Here is a 20,191-nt window from a genome sequence, read left to right as displayed (position 1 = left end):
TTGGGGTTTTTATCTACTTATTGTATTATTTTAGAAAAATCCCAAAATGAAAGCTCTGAAAGTTTGCGTCCAGAGTTCTTCCAATGCAGTATATTTTATTTTTTGCACCTGAATAATGTTGTATATAGTCCTTAGCTTAATATTAAAAATTTTGGACACATATTTTTTTTTTCCTTTGAAATAATGAAAATATACCAATTGGTTAAATTTCTCATGAACTCATTTACTTGACGATTCTTATTTTCAACTAGATCGGTAGTTCCAATTTGATCTGTGCAATTCGAAACATGAATATATGCCAGAATATTCCGAGAGGAACACGTGTTGGCTTTTTTTTTTTTTTGAAAATGTCCCGTTCATTTCTCATGAATTCGTTCTTCGACATGTGCTTGCATTTTGCAAAGAATTGATTGACAATTGGTTTTTTGTTGTTTTTGCTTATTTGAGTCCTATCTTATGTTTTTGTTTTTACTTTTGTTATTTTTTTAACATATTCTATGACTAGATATATCCTATAATAATACTGTAAAAGAAAAATCATAAAAAACTAAACCTTTGTTAAAGAAATTTAATGTCAAAGTTGATTTTTTGAGTCAATTTTCTTTTTGCAAAGAATTTGTTGACAAACTGTATGTTTCGCATGCTATACTAGTATACCGTTATATAGAATTTGAATATGGATAATGAGATCGCTTAAATAAAGAAATTGAAAACTAAAAAAAATCTAAATATTGTTTCCTGAAAAATTCACAATCTACTAGAATCCAGATCACGAGTTTTAAACATAAAGAAAAATGTTGAAATTCGGTGTAAAACCAAGCTAGAAAAGTTGTATAATAGAACTTTTAAAAAACTAAATATTATTTCAGTGATTTTCTCCAAGGGAACTAAGTGCTTAATTTAAATTTCCTTATCGAAAAGAAAAACTTCACATAAATACCTTTATTGTAACTATGACTTAACACTTAAAGGACCTTGGAATTGCACAACAACCATTTTGTTATTGTTATTACAACGCAGAATGAATAAAAGCGCCATTCCAAAGCACACTCAAATATTTTATAATGATCCTAACGCTCACAAAATCCCCACGCCACCGCCGCCACTGTGCCACAAACGACTACCTTTCGCTTTTAATTTTCCTTTCCCGAAATGTGTATGTAAATACTCGTAGTAAGTACATAAGTCAGTAAGTTTACTTAAGCGCACAACAAAGGCAACAACTTCAAATACTTTCGCATTTTCAAGTACAACTGCTTATTCTCTCTCTCTCTCTCTGTCTGTGTGTTATCTTAAGACCATTTCCTGCAGTCACCACCATCACAATCACCAGCACCAGCAGCACCACCACCACCGGTGCACCTTTCCTTTCGGCACTAAATTTGGCCTCATTTTCGCAATACCATTGCATTGCATTGGCTGGTTCACCTGATTGCCTTTCTATGCCAGCCAGTTTGCTTATGTTTTCTTTTCTCTATTGACGAAAAATACACAAAAAGAAAAAAGAAATTGGAGAAATAAACGAAATTGTGTAATAATTTGGCGAATCGTACATCCGTCGCTGGACTGGCTCGAGATAAGCCAAGCGCACATTAGCCGCAGCAAGCTCTGGTGCGTCGTCTATGCACTCGTTTCATGCACGGCCTTTCGGCGTTGGCACAAATGAAAATCAAGTATAAAATCAAATGCAGTTTCGTGTTGATGCACATTCGCTTTGTTACACAATCGGCGTCAAGGTCGCACTTGCAGCAAGTGGAAATATACGCAGACATCAAGGATAGTAATCCCTTTGGGCACACACCAAAACCTGCCATAAGAATTAGGATAAAGGATAGTACCGTTCCATTCGCACACAAAAGGATTTGAATATGGCAACCACCGCTGGAGGCTGGGTGAGTATATATAACTGAACTTTGGTGCTTTTGAAAGCAAAGTGCTAAGTGCTGGTGCAATTAAGTGAAATGCAAGTGAGAATGTTATACGAGTTAAGATACGAGAATATTATATGAGCGTACGAAAATCTTATATGGAGCGTTCTTAAATGTTAATAAAAATAAATTTTAGAAAAATTTACAAATTTCTGGAAGGGCATACAAGTGAATTATGAAGATAGTTTCCATCATTTTATAAATATCTGCGATTAGTTCCAAATAAAATGAAAAATTTATTAATTAAAGTAAAGGTCGATGATGCAACCGAAGAACTCGGACGACCACTTTTCCCAAGCCTCTTTTGAGTTCAACTTTACACCGCCTGCTTCAAGCGGTCCAGTTGTTCGCAGTAGATGGTAGAGTTAAACGTCTGGTCACATGGCAGCAGCTCATAGGGATGATTCCCTTCCAATCCCATCAAACACACAGCAAAGCCTTCCTGGCTGTCAATCCCGGTTTGGCCATTGTTTGGGACGATTCACCGGCCTTTGACCACGACCGTTTTCGCTTGATATTGTCGTATGTGATGCATTTTTCGTCGCCAGTTACCATCCGCTTCAAAAATGGGTCGAGTTCGTTCTGTTTCAGCAGCATATCGCAGGCGTTGATTTGGTCCAGAAGGTTTTTTTGCGTAAAATCATGAGGCACCCAAACATCAAGCTTTTTTGTGTATCCAGCCTTCTGCAGATGGTTTAAAATGATTTGGTTACTAACTCTCATCTCCTGGGCGATGCCACGAGATGCCAGATGCCGGTCTAACTTGATATTTTCCATGATTTGATCGGTATTTGTCGTCACAGGTCTACCGGCTGGCTTATCCATGGTCCCCTTTTTACCCGCTCTGAATCGTCAAAAAAATTGTAAACCAATTATGCCCATTTTCAAACCATGCTATCCGGATGCCAAGGAAATGATTCGAACCAAATATTGTTTAAATTGGTCAATTAGTTTCTGAGATATGGCTTTTGACCCAAAAATGGGCGGAGCCACGCCATTCAGGTGGTACCTAAAAAAAAAGACTCTAGAAAGTTTGGTTGATATAACTTTAGTAGTTGCGAGATATATACGTGAAACATTGTAGAAGGCGGGGCCACACCCCAGTTGTTTTTCTCGAAATATTCACCAAGGCTGATACCAACTAAAGGGCCTTACCTGATACTGCATTACACCTCTTCCAATATAATATCGATAAATTACTTAAAGCAAAGTCGAAGCCCTAGAGGCACGTAAGTCTTCAAACTCCTTAGATGGAACTAATATTGCGCAAATAACGGGATTTCGAATAACCCTAAGTTGTTCATTCGACCAACTATCACCGTGGGTATTTCACACCGAAAGTGTTCCACCCGCTTTTATTCACACGATTTAATTCACTTATATTTTTCTTCCATATCTCCATGCCATATACTTTCGCTAAACTTGCAACTCCAACTTCGATCACCTACACCAACTTTTGGTCCAACAGCAGCCGCGGCAACTGCTACTTGCTGTGCTTGCAACAGCAACATTATTGTCAATTGTCTGCGACGCTACCGCCGTACATGTTACGTCGAAGGCCGAAGGGTATGGGCGTACACCGGAAATACACACTAGCCATGCCCACAAAAACATGGACCATGTCTATGCAAATCATGTGGGACAACAGCTGCAACAACAGCAACAGCAACCAACTCAGCAGCATTATTACGACTTTCATTACGAACGAAATAGCAGCAGCGACAGCAATCATAACGGCATTGCTACACACACAGCCGACGAGACGGCGGAGTTAGATGAAGATAGAAAAACAACACGTCGCAGTTACAATGGATTTAGCGCTAGCGGAGGTGGCGGTGCGAGCGGAGCTGGTGCTGGTGCGCATAATGTCGGTGGCAGCAGTAGTTACAACTTTGGGGCAGCAAAGCTTAATGGTCTCACAAATCTCTCGGGTTTGCGGCACATTAGTAGCGGTTTCGGCGGTAGCTGGAGCACGTCGGGACACGGAGGGTCTGGTGGTGCATCAACCGCCACCGTTGTGGCAAAACAGCACATACCAATTTATGAAGAACAGCAAGAAAATGATTATGGCGCCGCCACATTGGGTGCATCCGGCGCAGCAGGACATACTGCTCAGGAAAACAATCAACACGGCGGTAGCAGCAGCAGCAGTAGCAATAGCTGGAGCAATAGTGGCAGCAGCAGCGGCTATAATTTGGGTAGCAGCTCTGGTAGCAATGATGCGCTTAGCACGGCGCTTTACAATTTACACTCAGCTGGTACGCACAATGGCTTCCTGCCTTCAGCCTTCGCTGGCAAATACTCATCATCGGCAGCAGGCACCACAGCATACGCAAGCGGCACACCTACGTACCAACAGCATCAGCAGCAACGTCAACTGTTGCAACAGCCAAACGATAAAATCTCCGATGGCAATTTTCTGCATCGTTACGAGCAAAATTCCGGCGGTTACGATGAACTTTCAACCTCCGCCACATACGCACATCAGCAGCAACACCGGCCCATACCGATACCATCGGCAATGCAGTACTTCATGCCGCACGACAGTTACGGTCCCATGCACACGGGCGCGGACTCGGCAACTTCTGCAGCATCTGCATCGGCTATGGACGCGGATATCTCTTTTGCACACCATCATGGCGGAGGCGGCGGTGGTGGCGCGAGCCATGCTGATGATGAAGATGACGCGGGCGCAACTGGCTCCTCATACGATGAATCCACTAATTATCTACCCGAACAACATCACATGGATGGCGGTGGTGGAGGTGGCTCTTCATCGCCACCCGATGTCATCAACTACATTCCCTATCCGGTGGTGAAGAAAGTGCACGTGCCTGTGCGTGAACCCGTTCAAATACCAGTCTCGCATGCGGTTATCGTACCCGTCAGTAAGCCCGTGCCCATACACATACCCGTCACCAAGCAGGTGGCCGTACCTGTCCAAAAGGAGTTGAGAATCCCTGTAGAGCGCGTGGTTCCATATCCGGTGGAAAAGCCTGTGGCAGTGCCCGTGGAGAAGCGTGTACCATTTCAAGTGGTTAAATATGTACCAGTGAAAGTACCGCATCCATTCCCAGTCAAGGTGCCCGTTTTCAAAACCATATTGCACAAGGTAAAGGGTGGCTGGTGGTGAGCACGCTGTCCTTTGAGTGCAATTAATAATCGGACTTATTTGCGAGTATGCACAATTACCGTTATACATTCATAAATATGTATAAATGAATATTATACATTAATCGATAAGACTGTTACTCAACATGTTTAACTTAAGCATATACTATACATATGTGTGGCTATTTAATTTATAAGTATTTAAAGTGTTTCGAACGAAAATAATTATATTTATTAAACGAGCATTACTCCCGATAAGGATATATATATATATATATATATTAATATTTTAAATATTTTATTTTTGTATTATTTCATCTTTACAACTCTGTTTTTTTATGAACAAATCTAATAAAAGTGTTAATTGCAACTGTTACAACCCGTATTTGTGTATTCATCTTTAGTAAAGTATTCATACCATAATGTGGTTACGCCCTGAGCAATATTTTTAACTACCTCCGTCACATTCTTAATTGTCTCTCAAATTATTTAAACTTTTTGCAATCGGACCCAAATTTATTGATGTCTGAAATAACCTCTTTATAAATTTATTGTACTTTCGCGAACGATAAAATTTTGTTTTCGTAATTCCTTTATGATAAATATTTGTTCGAGATGCTCTGGAGATATTTTAGGCACTCGACATATTCATGTAAATACACTCGAACATTTGTTGAACCGGACTCTGTGAACTATTAATCCATATCTCGAATAGCAGGTAGCATTAAGGGGTTACATTGGTTTTGTCGGGTAATATTTTCAATACTTTTTTCTATGTAAAAAATTATTTATATAATTCATACTTTTTTCTATCTTATAGATACATATTTAAAGAATAATTTCTGAAATTAAAAAAACAAGTAAGGAAGGGCTAATATCGGGTGTAACCGAACATTTTATACTCTCGCAATTTATTTATTTAACTTAATTAATATTATATAATACACAATTTGACCTACATATTCGTCATATATATTGTATAAAGTCCATTGACAGTTGGAAACCATAATATTAGGTTAGAAGCACCGAGGTCCTCATCAATAATCGTGATTCAAGCTGTACCATCAGGATGCCAAAACATTGTTACAAACTGAATTTTGTTGAAATTGGTCGAGTAGTTTCGGAGATATGGTTTTTGACCCATAAGGGGGCGGAGCCACGCCCATTTAAAAAATGTTATACCAATTTGAGTGTAGCCCTTCTGTGCCATCTTTACCATGAAATCTAACATTTCTGGTGTTTTTCCTTACAGAATTAAAGCTGTTTTAGTAGTTTACAATATAACCTTTGTATGGGAGGTAGGTGTGGTTATGATCCGATGTCGCCCATTTTTGGAATATATAAGGCAGTACCTAAAAGAAACGATTCCAGAAAGTTTGGTTGATATAGCTCAAGCAGTTTACGAGATATGTGCAAAAAACTTAGTAGGGGGCGGGGCCACGCCCACTTATCCAAAAAAAGTACATCCAAATATGCCCCTTCATAGTGCGATCCTTTGTACCAAATTTTGTTTTCATAGCTTTATTTATGGCTTAGTTATGGCACTTTATGTGTTTTCGGTTTTCACCATTTTGTGGGCGTGGCAGTGGTCCGATTTAACTCAACCTTCCTTTGGTGCCAAGGAACACGTGTTCCAAATTTCATCAAGATATCTCAATTTTTACTCAAGTTACAGCTTGCACAGACGGACGGACGGACGGACGGACAGACAGACATTCGGATTTGAACTCCACTCGTCACCCTGATCACTTTGGTATATATGACTCTATATCTAACTCGTTTAGTTTTAGGTGTTACAAACAACCGTTATGTGAACAAAACTATATTACTCTCTTTGCAACATGTTGCGAGAGTATAAAAATTAAAACTCCTCCATTGTGATGGACATCATTTCCGGTGACCATTCGGAAAAAAGGTGCATCCGCATTGTCAACATAACTGCTGACAGGATCATCCAAAATAAAAAAAAAAAAAACAAAATAGGTGTTTTAGTTAAGGCCATAAACTCGTGATTGAACGAAGTAAAGACACAAAAAAAAAAAATTGGAATTTTGGCAGACATTTTTTCAAAAAAATTAAAATTTCTGTCAAATTTGCTTGATATTTTTGTTTTCAAAATAGTTGTAATTGAAAATAATAAAATCCTTCTTTCAAGTACGAGTAAATTTTAATCGAACAGCTGTACAAAATTTCATCAAGATCGGTTTAGTAGTTTTCGAAAAAAATTGACAACCGACTTTGAAAACACGATTCCGAGAAAAATGCGTTTACAGTTTTGAGTGACAGTAATACCTAACTTGGAACTTCAAAAGGCTGTATCTCCGAAACTATTATTTGGATCAACTTGAAAATTTAGGATAATATTCTTGAGATGCTGTAGAAGTTAATAAACCAACCAAACCCATATAACCTCTTAAATTAGTTCTATTGCATTTCAAAAATAAAATCTGTAGATTGATATTGCCGAAGATAATGGGTCCATATTAAGTTAAATACTTCACTAGGCTGATTACGTCTTTAAATACAATACACAACAGAGGTTAGATATTTCAGTTTTAATTATAATGGAACATAATCTGAACATAACCTACATGATCATTTCAACAATTATCACGCTCTCAGTTGCCGAACTGTTTATATATCAATTTCATAAAGGAGCTTTAGTATTTTTCAAATATGATAAGCAGTCACAAAGACCTCACAGATTATTGTCAACAATTATTTCACGAAAGCTGAGTAAGGATGTCTGCCATATACTAATTTCAGTCAGTACGGGCCAAAAACGTAGAAAATTTGTCGTATGTCTATCCGTTCTTCTCTCTCTCTCTCTCTGATGCCTTTTCGCCCATACAACTTTATGATGATTAGGAAACAATGTACTCGCCACTGTACTGTAATGAATACTCGTCACATTAGACTTTGAACGTCGCTAAGTTCTTCTCTAAAAAGGCATAGAAAGAGAACAATAAAGGTAGACAAGGTTCATGATGTCAAAATTCGTTTCAAAATTATTGTTAGTATTAAATTTTAAAAATTCGACGAAATTATTTTCAATCCTGGTAAAGCTTATTAACCTCCATTCTGTGCCAAATGAGTTCCAAATTTGCAGCCTTCAGTCTGAATGTATCTAGCTTCCATTCCGAATCACGAAGGAGTCATGTTTTCGGAAGTTGTATTTCTCTAATAGTCGCGTTTTACTACGATTTGCTGTCAGAAATTCCGAAATTTTATTATTTAACTTCGAGCATGCAATCCAATGAAATAACATGAGTACACACAACACACAAATAAATCTACTTATGAATGCAAGCAACAACAACAACGGCAATCAAAACAAAAACCTAACCTTAAAACTGGTCTTCGTTCATGAGAAGAGCGTATTTTGCATTTGCATTGCGTTTTTGGCAGCTCGCGCTGTGTTGTTCATTGAAATTCATGGCTTTGTTCTACAAAATTCGCGTGTTTTTGTTTATTTTGGCCTCAGCACGGACATGCTAATATATGTATGTAAGCATACGCGAGCATATATTAAAAGAGCAAACATTATTACGTAAGCACACATATGCATTTATTTACATATAAACATGTGTACGAAATGATATTTAAGGCGCTGCACCAACGAATGACACATGGCATTCCACGAGAACATAAACATACCGACAACAATATGTGGATGGAGTCTTGTGACCCAGCTGTGAATGCTGAAAGCGATGGCATCCAATTACCAAGTATGTGACACAAACTTACAAAGGAGTATAGAAAAGTTAGTGGAAAGGGAACTTACCTCTAACTCACTTGCCGATCATAACTCCAAAACCAGATATCGTTGACCAGATATATTTTCGAATTGAGAGAATTCATTATCTTCTTTAAACGTCTTTCATATGACGACAGGAGTCTTTTCGCATGACTCTCTTTCGTCAGGTATATTTCTCTGATTGTTAAGTACTTAATCTAGATTAGCATAGTCTGATGTAATAGAATTCGTAAATAATTCTAGTAATTCTGCCAAACTTAATGTACTTTTTCAGATACAAATCTAGGTCCTTTTTGATTACATATATTCGATAGCCAGATAATTTGCTCGTAGAAAAACTCACTTACTGTTACTGATAAAAACCACTATTAACGTAGAAGATTCATATTATATCATAAATCCGTTTTATGTATATATTTGTGTGGAGGGTTCGATGGCTTAAAAGCCCTATTAATATAATTTACTTAGATATCTCACTGTGGTCATTTGTAAAATGGGTTGGCAAATATCTCCCTTCCGTCTTTTTCGTGCCTTCGCTAAAGGCAAATCCACTAGAGAAACGTTCCGTAAGAGGAGGAGGAATGGAATCGACGATTCAGAGCGGGTGAAAACGACACCATGGATAAGCCACCCGACGGAAGACCGGAAGTGACGACAAATACTGATCAAATCATGGAAGAGATCGAGTTAGACCGGCATGTGACATCTCGTAACATCGCCCATATCCCATGGTCACCAAATCATTTTAAACCATCTGCAGAAGGCTGGATATAAAAAAAGCTTGATGCCTTCTGGACCGAATTAACGCCTGCGATATGCTGCTGAAACGGAACAAACTCGACCCATTTTTTAAGCGGATGGTGACTGACGACGAAAAATTGATCACATACGACAATATCAAGCGTAAACGGTCGTGGTCGAAGGCCGGTGAGTCGTCCCAAACAGTGGCCAAGCCGGGATTGACAGCCAGGAAGGTTTTGCTGTGTGTTTGGTGGGATTGGAAGGTAATCATCCACTATGAGCTGCTCACATATGGCCAGACGCTTAATTCAACCATCTACTGCGAACAACTGGACCGCTTGAGCATGCTATCGACCGGAAACGTCCAGAATTTACCAACAGGAAGGGTGTAGTGTTCCACCCGGACAACGCCAGACCGCACACTTCGTTGATGACTTGTCAGAAGCTACGGGAGCTCGGATGGGAGGTTTTATCGCATCCACCATATAGCCTGGACATAGCGCCAAGTGATTACTACCTGTTGCTGTCCATGGCAAACGCCTTGGGTGGTGTAAAGTTGAACTCAAAAGAGGCTTCTGAAAAGTGGCGGTTCGAGTTCTTCGCAAATAATGAGGGCGACTTCTACGAGGGGGGTATTATGAATTGCCGTCTAGATGAAAACAGATTATCGAACGAAACAGCGCATATTTGAACTAAATCCGAGCACTGTAACACTTTTTACAAAGCATTAAATAAAGAGCAAAGAGGCGGAAAGGAAGTATATTTGCCAACCAATATTATATTTCATATTCTGAATTGTACACAGCTTCATTTAAAATAGAACAGTTGAACATTTTTGTCTTGTATCATATTATACATAGGGAGTTTCTATGAACACAATATTCTCATCTAAAAATATTATATTTTTAAGGAAATATCTGCAGATTGGAGAAGTCTTCTCGACCACGTTGGAAAAATTGGAAGCTTTAGTAGAATCATAAGGGGCATTAGTACCTAACAAGGTCTTACAGTCTGGTCCGGAAGCTAAGATCAAGTGCGGTATCTTATTGCAGGAAAAGTTTCATCTTAAGATCTACATCGCCATATACCTTATTAATCTTATTGGACTGTTAGTACTGTTTAAAGTACTCAAATCACACTATGACATACTGAGAACCTCTCTCATCTTACTATTGGGTATTGAGAACCCGACTTTGTTTCTATGTTTATAACATATACATGTCTTTACGCGCCATTGCAAATGTAATGTGAATAAATTTGAAGCATGCAAACAAATACTGAGTTATGCCTCGAGTACTATATGATATGCTAGACAAATGTAGAACATCCTCACAAATCATAGCGTGCCCGACTGTTTGTAGTGCTGACAACAACATTCACATATATATATATGAATGTCGCTTGTTGTTGCTGTAGTTATTATTTATATTTTATTGCATTACATTTCACTTAATTCATAGATTTAGCTGCTTTGTTTTGATTTCATGCTTTTTTGTTGTACTTTTATTTCATTTTGGCATTTCGCTTGCTGGCTCTTCCGACAACAACAATAAACATATCAGCGCACTGACTTTGTTGACAGTGAAATGGCAACATGCGAATATGTTTTCTCAGCGATTTCTAGTTTTACCAGTTTCAATAGTATTATTGAGCGCAGTGTATACAAAATTTAAAATATTTGAAATAAATCTGTTAACTGTGTAAATAACAATCCTGGGCAAAAATGAATTTTGAAATTATTGTGAGATTGATTAGAGAGCTTAACGAAAATATTAATCAAAATATAACAGCTAACATTACCACGCAATAATCTTGGTTCCACTAATATTCCGACAACCCATTCATTTTAGAGTAATCTACGACGGGGCCACTATCTTAAGTAGGAAATTTGTAACTGTATTAATTACGTCTTTAACATTAGGCAACAAATGCGCGCGCAAACATAAATACGCTCTAATCTAATCGCAAGTTTTGTTCACAGCATTTTTAGTTAACTAATTGCAGGAATTTGAAATGTGACACGCACAGGATTTAACCACAAAAAACATGTCACACAAACAGCGCTCCGTCGATATCGTTTCTAGAACATGGTTACACATTTTAATTCGGAGAGAAGGGGTCAAAGGTTCATTATAGATGCTATTGTTAGTGAGATCGAAGCGGTTTTTTCAGAAAACCGGGTTTCATCCTGTTTTTCAAGCCTACTAGAAGTTAATTTCGAAAACAATAACGGACATACTTTCAACATTTAGACAAACTTACAAATTTAGACATTTCTGATGACTTCAATAGATTCTTTTTCTTGAAAACATGTTTATGATATTTAGGACAGCCGATTGCTTTTGAAAATTGTGATAAAATAGTCCATTTAGGTTAGGCTAAGGGGTATATCTCCGCAGATGCAGAAAATCTCACTTAGACATATTCGACTACCCATTGTTACACCCGGAAAACTCCTTACCCTGACCCTTATGTTGCGCCTTGGACTCTAAAATAGAGTTCTTAAGTCGGCTAATGTCGATCCCATAAACTTCGCAGGGTTCGCCGAAGATATGCCTACCGAGGTGCTTTAACCTAAGTCTGGGACATTGAAGTAGGAAGTGCTTGGACGATTCCTCTTCGCCTTCCTCCAAACAGCTTTGGCAACTAGCGTCTGACTTACTCCCCAGCCTCACCTCGTGTGTGCTTATTGGGCAATGACCAGTAAGCACTCCACTGATCGCGGAGAGATGACCCTTACTGAGCGACAGTAGCTGTAAATACCGTTTTCAATCCACTGTGGGCCAAAAAGACCTCGCTACTGCGCAGGTGCTGGCAGCGCTCGTCGAGCTCACTCACAGACAGTATGTCCAGGGCTCTGTCGCAAGTGAACCACGGACTACCCACACGTTTCCACTCCGGCGTCAAATGTTGTTAGGGTACCCTCTCTTGCAAGCTGATCCGCTTTGCAGTTTCCTTCCAGCGATTCCGTGGTGACCGGGTACCCACACAAGTCCGATTTTAAAGTAGTTCGAGTCCAAGGACAGTATCGCCGCTCTGCTATCGGAGTGAATACACACCTCTATGAAGGATGCCGCACATCGAAGCAGTATATCTACTGCTACTTTGATGGCAGCTACCTCCGTCTGAAAGACGCTGCAATGGTCTGGCAGCCAAAAACTAGAGAAAAATCCATTTAGGCCTATGAGAATTTATATAGTGTGACATATGATTGATTTAAAGTCTCAATATAATGAGAAGAAGAAGGCTTTGGAAGAGGATCAAGGGTAAGATTTCGTTGGATGTCTTTCTGGGTACTTTATTAAACTGATTGTTAAAAAAACATTACAAAATGGCTGTTGAATATAAAATGAAGTTCTGCGGAATATTGGTGACTTTGGTTGACTTTTCCTTTTTTCAAATCTACTATCAAAGTTTCATGGAAATTATATGAATTCAATTCAATTTACAACCAACTTGATAAGTCAACTACAGTAACATAAGAAAACTTAATCGGATTTGCTAGAATCATATTTTCCAGAATTCCTTTTTGACAGATACTGCCAGAAGGGGTCTAATAATTGAAGAACTCCTTAAGTTTTTCTAGAAAATTTTCACATTATATCTAGCATAATTTAGTTCATCAACTGTCTTCTATGCCAAACTGTCTTATCCTTGATGGTTATCATAGCCATGAATAACCATAAACCCGAATATCCACCAGCGCCACAGCACAAACCCTTCGCATGCAACACTCAACGACAACAAAGTGGACGATTGCCTGAACGTTTGACTGCTCACACGCTCGGTTAGCGGTTTTTGTTTTAACATTGAATTGCTAATTAAGATAAGTGAGCTTAATTTCCATATTAATATACTTACAAACATACACCACAGTACATTCGTATGTATGTATGTATGTATGCGTGTGTTTGCTCGAGCGTCATGAAGTCAAAGCGAATGAGCTCAACCAGCCGAAATGGGTCTCGAATTACATGTCAATGGTCAAATGGGCGAAGTCAGTCAGTGCGCGACACGCACCTTAATGTCGCAGCCGCAAAACGCTTCGCATGCAAAAACAACAAACAAAAACAAAAGCAAGAACAAGAAAAATAGAAAAACCAAAGCAAAATGCGGACATTTAAAGCAAAACACACGCTGTGCGAGCATTTTCAGATAGTTTCGCCTACGCGCACATTTGCCACAAACAATTTAATTGCGTGTACGCCTACGCCAAAGCCAAGCAGTCAACGTAAAACAAATCGCAATAACGCTACTCGTATTTCCATTAATATTTGTTGTTGTTATTGCGATTTTTAAGACGCACGCAGCGTGCTGCCTAGGGTATAATAGTTGTGTAGAATCGCAGAGCATTTTTAATTCATCTAAACTTTCAGAAGGATGAAGACCATGTCTGCAATCGTATCTTCATTTGTCTTTCCTTAAATAGAAGCCTAGATATCTTAATGAAATTTGTTATATGGTTAGACCAAAATAAATAAATACGCCAAGGTATCTTTGGTCACACTTTCAGAAAATTCGATCATAGTGTCCACTCTTTCGGGCGCTGCTAGGACTTTCAGATTTCGCCGAGTCTGCAAAATGAAAATTTATAGCACCAATATCACCAAAATCCAGCCACCAATCTTATTATCAAGTTGTGGTAAACCGTGGACAAACTTCCAGGGTTATATCCAAATACAAATTGCGAGGACCGAACATCGAGTTGCATTCATTATACTCTCATGCATCTCTGAATGTTTAAGGGCGTTGAAACCGCTTTAAGCGATTATAGCCGAATCCACCAGAGCGCGCCACTCGTTCCTCCTTTTTGCTTTTTGGCGCCAACTGGAAACACCAAGTGAAGCCAGGACACTTTCCACTTGGTCCTTCCGTCGGAGTGGAGGTCGTCCTCTTCCGCGGCTTCCTCCAGCGGGTACTGCATCGAACACTTTCAGAGCTGGAGTGTTTTCATCCATTCGTTTTAATGACCTAGCCAGCGTAACCGCTGTCTTTTTGTCATCGTTCCACCATGTGCGGTATTCGCCGTTGCCAATGTTCAGAGGACCATAAATCTTACGCAAAGCCTATCTCTCGAAAACCCCAAGAGTCGTCTCATCGGATGTTGTCATTGTCCACGCTTCGGCGCCATACATTAGGACGGGAATAATGAGCGACTTATAGAGTTTGATTTTGGTTCGTCGAGAGAGGACTTTACTTTGCAATTGCCTACTCAGTCCAAAGTAACACCTGTTGGCAAGAGTGATTCTGCGTTGGATTTCAAGGCTGACATTGTTGTTGATATTAACGCTGGTTCCCAAGTAGACGAAACTATCTACTACTTCAAAAGTATGACTGTCAACAGTGACGTGGGAGCCAAGACGCGAGTGAGCTGACTGTTTGTTTGATGACTGGAGATATTTCGTCTTGTCCTCATTCACCACCAGAATGTTTAAGGGTGCTACCAAACAAATAAAGCTAGCGGCCCTCTATCAGTGTTCTTCGACACATAGATTGGTAGTGTGATGAGACTTTCCGACAAAAATGTTGATCAAACTACGATCTGGCGAAATTCGAGCTATAAAGAAAACTTTAACGACGTTAGAAAATCGTCCGATGTTATATCGGGGACTCAGAGAAAATTTTTAGATCAATGCAAATTCGTGTAAAAATACAAATAGGGATCAGGGGATGGGGATGGGGATGTATTACTTAAATATTTTTAAAACAGACTAGAGTCAAACCCGCATTAAAATTATTAACCCGAAACTCAATCGATACCCGACCGACTAAGTATGATGAGACGTTGTTCGCCTACCTGTAAAGCTGCGGATGCCGAGAGTATGCGGATGGATTGATTTAAAATGGAGGATAAATGGTATTGAAGAGTGTCGCCCTACCCATATCCACAAGAAAAGTGATCCCACAGTCTACATATGTCAACTACTGGATTGGACTTGGACAGACTCTTTGAAAATCAAACAAGTCTATAGATAAATAACGAGTGAAAGTATAAAATTTGCGATTCCGCGCGAACATGGCTCAACCTTACTTACTATTTTGCTACTCTCTTCTTGCGCCTCAGCGGAAGTGCGAAACTTTGCGTGAATTGGCAGCACAAAGGAGCAACAACTGAGTGACTGACCGACCGCTTGTCCGAAGGCACAGTTTAACCAGCTGAGGTGTGGATTGTAGGCGGATTTGGCAATGAAGTGACACGCTCAGTATACATTCGGACTACAGACCACCGACCTCTCGCATTGAGGGCGCCAGCCTTCTTTCGCCTTCAACCGCTGTTGTACTTCTTCGCAGTTAAATAATCAACGCTGACTTTTGTCCGCTTTTACTCACAGCAAATGCTTGTAACTAATTAGATATGCGTGTTTTTCCACTCCAGTTAAGTTGTGGCTCGCGCTATAGCCGCCACCACCACCACCTGGTGGTTGATGAGTAGCTCGTAAGGTATATCATAACTTTTTTCCAAGCTATTTTATTTTTAAATGCAAATACACCCTTTCCTAACGCTGTGGACACACTTTTCTTCAGTTTCGTCGGGCATTGTTGTTGCTTTCATTAACTCATTTGCATTTTAGCGGCGCTACAATTGGGCTTGGCACTCCATCAGTCCCCGATTGCTCGATTGCCCGGTTTCCGTGGCTATCTTACCCTCATCGCCCACACGTCGCAACCACGTTATCCGACTTTGGTGGCACCCACATCACACACGTTGCTTAATATTTTGTTAATAATTTTACAACATGTAAAATGTCATGTTTTTCGGTTAGATGTCCGCATTTTATTGTTCGCACTCATTCCCGCTCTACTCGCATTTCCTCGCCTGGCACGGGGTGTGTCGCATTACTGTTAATTGTTGCATGCACACAGGCGAATAAACACGCTTTTTTACGACCGACTGTATTTTGTAGTGTTGATTTTATTGCCACCTTATCTGCCTTTGCCTTTGTCGTACAAATGAAGTTATTAAACTAACTTTTAATTTCGTCGGTTTTATTGAAAAGCACATGAAAACAGTGCAAGCTACAAACGCCTTCTGGAAGGCAACAACAACAAAAAAGAAGTGTTCTAAAATAGTTGTAGAAGAAATTAGTGAACTTTTTACTGCTCACGGTACGTGCACAGTGTGCGTCATTTTTATGATGCGTAAATTAATTCGGTGTTTTTGTAATTTACGACCACGAATTGAATCGAAATTTTATTGACGTCGAGTCGCTAAAGTGCACATCCGCGTGATCGCCAGACACACGCTCCAACACTGGCTCTGACGCTTATCAAATGCTTTTAGCATTTGCTTACGACAATCATAAAATAAATTATATTTTTAATGTTTCTAGCAACATTTTGGTGTGAGATATATATTAAAAAAAAAAAACAAAAAATTTGCGCCCTGAGGTAGGTAAAAGAGAGTTTTAGGCTTCATAATTTGGTGTAAGTTATGCCTGTACTTCTCCATTTCATTCTGGCAAACCAGTCATGAACCAATGTGATTATAGTTCTCTTCCCTGATTGGTCTTCTAGCTATCTTTCTCCGTTTAATATTTCAGCGCAGATGAGATCTCGCAATTATACTAAAGCCATCAGCAGATAGCTCATTAATTTTTTTTATTTTCAGAAATGGAGTCTCTTAAATCCTGAGTCTAATCTTTAAAATTACAAACTTTCCTCACTTTTCGAATAAGGACCCTATATCTAAATTTTCTACTCAGTCGGATGTTGCATTAACTCTGCCATTCAAATTCATGGTTCCCCTATAAAAACTATTGTTATCGATATTGATTCCAATATTAAACAAAGCGTTCACAGCTTCGTAGTTATGACGGACGACTGTCACATAGGTATCAAGACGGTCCGAGAATTCAACATAATAATTCGGCATAAGATATTTTTCATAAGGTGTTAGGGTAGTCAGCATTTTCAAAAAATCAATTTTTTTGCATTTTCGTTAAGAGTAAAATCTCAAAAATATTCTCTGAAAATTTGAAGTTGATCCGATAATTACTTTTCGAGTTATTCGACAAATAACAAAAAGCGCTCAGGCACTCGAACACACTAGTGTCAAACTTTAAATGAGTTTATCTCAAAACTATGTTTTTTGAACTGGTGACAACTGTAACTCGATAACAGCTCAATAGATTTTAATGAAATTCATACAGCTTTTAGAATACATAATAAACTCAGGCCTGATCCGAAGCTTTTTTTTCAAAAAATTCGATTTTTTAAGACCAATTAACTGTTGATTTTTTCACGAAAATCTAAAAACAAAATACTGAGGCCGCCATTTGTTAATTTTTGAAAAAAAAGCTTCGGATCAGGCCCAGGATCTATTTATAAAACTATTTTTTTTTTATCCGATTGATTTTAGATGAATCTCCAATGCCTTATGATTGTCACCGCAAGGACCTTGTTTTGAAATTGGGTCAACACAAACAGCTATAACTTTGGAAATTATAATTTTTTTTTTTAATTTTCGTGACTAAGTCAAAACTTTGTGTAATAATGCCATATTATTACTTTTGTAAAATAACATGATTTAATAGCAAAAAAAAAAAATACTGTAAATTGTCATTTTTTCGTGTCTCTGACTACGAAATTTTATGGCCTAACCCCATAAATCGAAATCCAAATCTCGTTTGTTTGGTCGTGAAAGTCTAAATGTCGGGTTCAGCTATATGAGGACGTCAACCAATCATCGATTAGCATTAAGTCACCCTAAGTGACCAAATGAATAAAACCGATCTTTAAAAGCTTTGCTTGGGTAGGCATCAACATTCAGGAAACTCATCAGCAACTGTTCATAAGGCGCCTTCTAGCCCGCATGGCTCTTAATACAAAATATGATTATCTCATTAAACTCACCTCTATAAACTGTATTGATTGCAGTATTACTATTATTTGCGCCAGCACTGTATATCATAAAGTATTTATCCTTACATACATAGGTTACATGTAAAATGTGTGTTAACTGCAGTGTTGAATGCTCGTTTATTGAATTGATTTGTTCTAGTTTGCGTTATTATTAATATTGTTGGCGCTGTTGTTGTTGGCATGCACTTACAAAGTAGAAAATATAAAGTTGTTGGCACTTTTGGCTTGCTTGCGTTCTCAGCACGCGTTTTTGTTGGTTGCATCGTTATTGGCATTATTGTTTTTGCTTTTGTTACTGTTGTTTCTTTATTTATCGATGCATTTTATGCTTTGACTTTGTGGTTGCTTTTGCTTGGCATGAGTTTGAAATAGCTTTCCAAGAAATCGTGTTTTGTTGTGGGTTCTTCTGTCAGCAGTAGTGCTTGATTTTATACTTTGTTGCATGCCACAAATTAAATATGTTGAGGGAAAGCTGAGCCATTCAGTTTTTTGTTATCGATTTGAGATATGAAGACTAGTTTGAAATGAGTGGCATAAGTAAGTAACTAGTTACCTACTAGTTGTCAAAGTACTAGTTTTACTTTTGGTAAATTTGAGTCTGTCCGTCCGTGAAAGCGAATTCAATCACGAAAAACGCCAAAATATTGAAATTTTATAGAAAAGATGGTACAGAAAAGCTGTGTTCAGATTAGTATGCAAAATGTAAAATGGGCCTACTTTTAGGTAAAAAAAACATATTTCAGGGACTGCTCGATCAATTTCAACCAAAATTATATCATAATATTTAACTGACAATGTGATTTTACAGTTCAAAAATGGTCGAAATCAATTCATAACCATGCCTACTCCCCATATAACTCTATTTTGAATTCCATCTGATTCGTTCATTTTACAATAAATGTATAAATGAAGAGCCAATGTAGATATCGGAATAAAACTTTTCAAAAATACCGCATCGGGGGTGTGCCATTATCGTCTAGGAATCTCTTCGAAGCCCCAGATACCTATCGCCTTTCCGAGAACCAACAAATTAACCACAGTAGCACCTGGACTAGGCAACAACTAGGGAAGCGATTTTCACCGGACTCGATACGGAAATGGCCGTTGACAATTAAGTAACACATCGTCAGACTCATCGTCGGCTTCGTTATCCCCAAAACGTAACTAGAGCGAATCGAATATCGAAAACTCGATGTCTGCATTATCAGCATAATGAGAGCAGAAGAAGTGGTTTTGGAAGTACTCAAGACAATCAGCCGACTCAACCGCCGAGCAGCCGTCTGGCAACGTATTCACCGATACAACGCTGATATGATACCATAACCACCTATGCTCTGCCCCGCTCTACTGCAGCGCCGATTTGTACCGGATGTTGAATACCGGATATCGGAAGTGGATGTTGAATACAGACTGAAGTTAAAGTGACGGAATTCCACTCAAATTTTTCAAATAAGAAAAATTAATTCAACGTGAAGTATTTAGGATATAAAGGACATTAAAATAACTATTTTCTGTGTAAGTAAAACTAACGATCATCTGATATCTGTTTCCCATATAAGACTTCCATTTCCTGTGATCGATATCCGGTTTGATTTGGTGTGGGGTTCGTTTGCGGTTCCGGTGACTTCACTTCCTCTGTGATCATTCCCGTTGCCCGCGGTGCATCCGTCGTCCCATATAACATATTTCTTCTCGCATATCCATCTATATGTACCACTCAATTTTTTCCGGCATCCACCTGCTGCACATCTATGGGCGCCTGGTACAATTCGACACAGAAAAGCTGCGCTGC

The 20,191-nt window shown here is 38.9% G+C and overlaps 2 protein-coding genes across 3 annotated transcripts in view; both read left to right on the top strand.

The window, feature by feature from the left end:
• The window catches only part of LOC105209503 (uncharacterized), a 172,360-nt gene that overhangs the window by 101,829 nt on the left and 50,340 nt on the right, over positions 1 to 20,191 (top strand). The window lies entirely within an intron of this gene.
• LOC105209504 (uncharacterized transmembrane protein DDB_G0289901) lies at positions 1,418 to 5,293 on the top strand. Of its 2 annotated transcripts, none has more exons than XM_011179921.3 (2): positions 1,418 to 1,892; positions 3,400 to 5,293. In XM_011179921.3, exons 1-2 carry the CDS (start codon positions 1,869 to 1,871, stop codon positions 5,059 to 5,061), a joined length of 1,686 nt encoding a protein of 561 aa, XP_011178223.2. In that variant the 5' UTR covers positions 1,418 to 1,868; the 3' UTR covers positions 5,062 to 5,293. The 2 variants fall into 2 exon arrangements, with proteins under 2 accessions (XP_011178223.2, XP_011178222.2); XM_011179920.3 differs by having other exon boundaries at positions 1,419 to 1,892; positions 3,397 to 5,293.

Source organism: Zeugodacus cucurbitae, chromosome 2, assembly GCF_028554725.1.
Source record: "Zeugodacus cucurbitae isolate PBARC_wt_2022May chromosome 2, idZeuCucr1.2, whole genome shotgun sequence".
In the NCBI taxonomy this organism is placed as follows: Eukaryota; Metazoa; Arthropoda; class Insecta; order Diptera; family Tephritidae; genus Zeugodacus; species Zeugodacus cucurbitae.
Note: the sequence above shows the minus strand (reverse complement) of the source record. Positions and strands in the feature narration are given on the sequence as shown.

Excerpts from the sequence above, each read along its gene's own strand:
- LOC105209504 (XM_011179920.3), top strand. The coding sequence starts at position 1,869 with ATGGCAACCACCGCTGGAGGCTGG. Across the intron at positions 1,893-3,396 it reads CAACCACCGCTGGAGGCTGG|CAGCCGCGGCAACTGCTACT; the intron begins GTGAGTATATAT and ends TTGGTCCAACAG.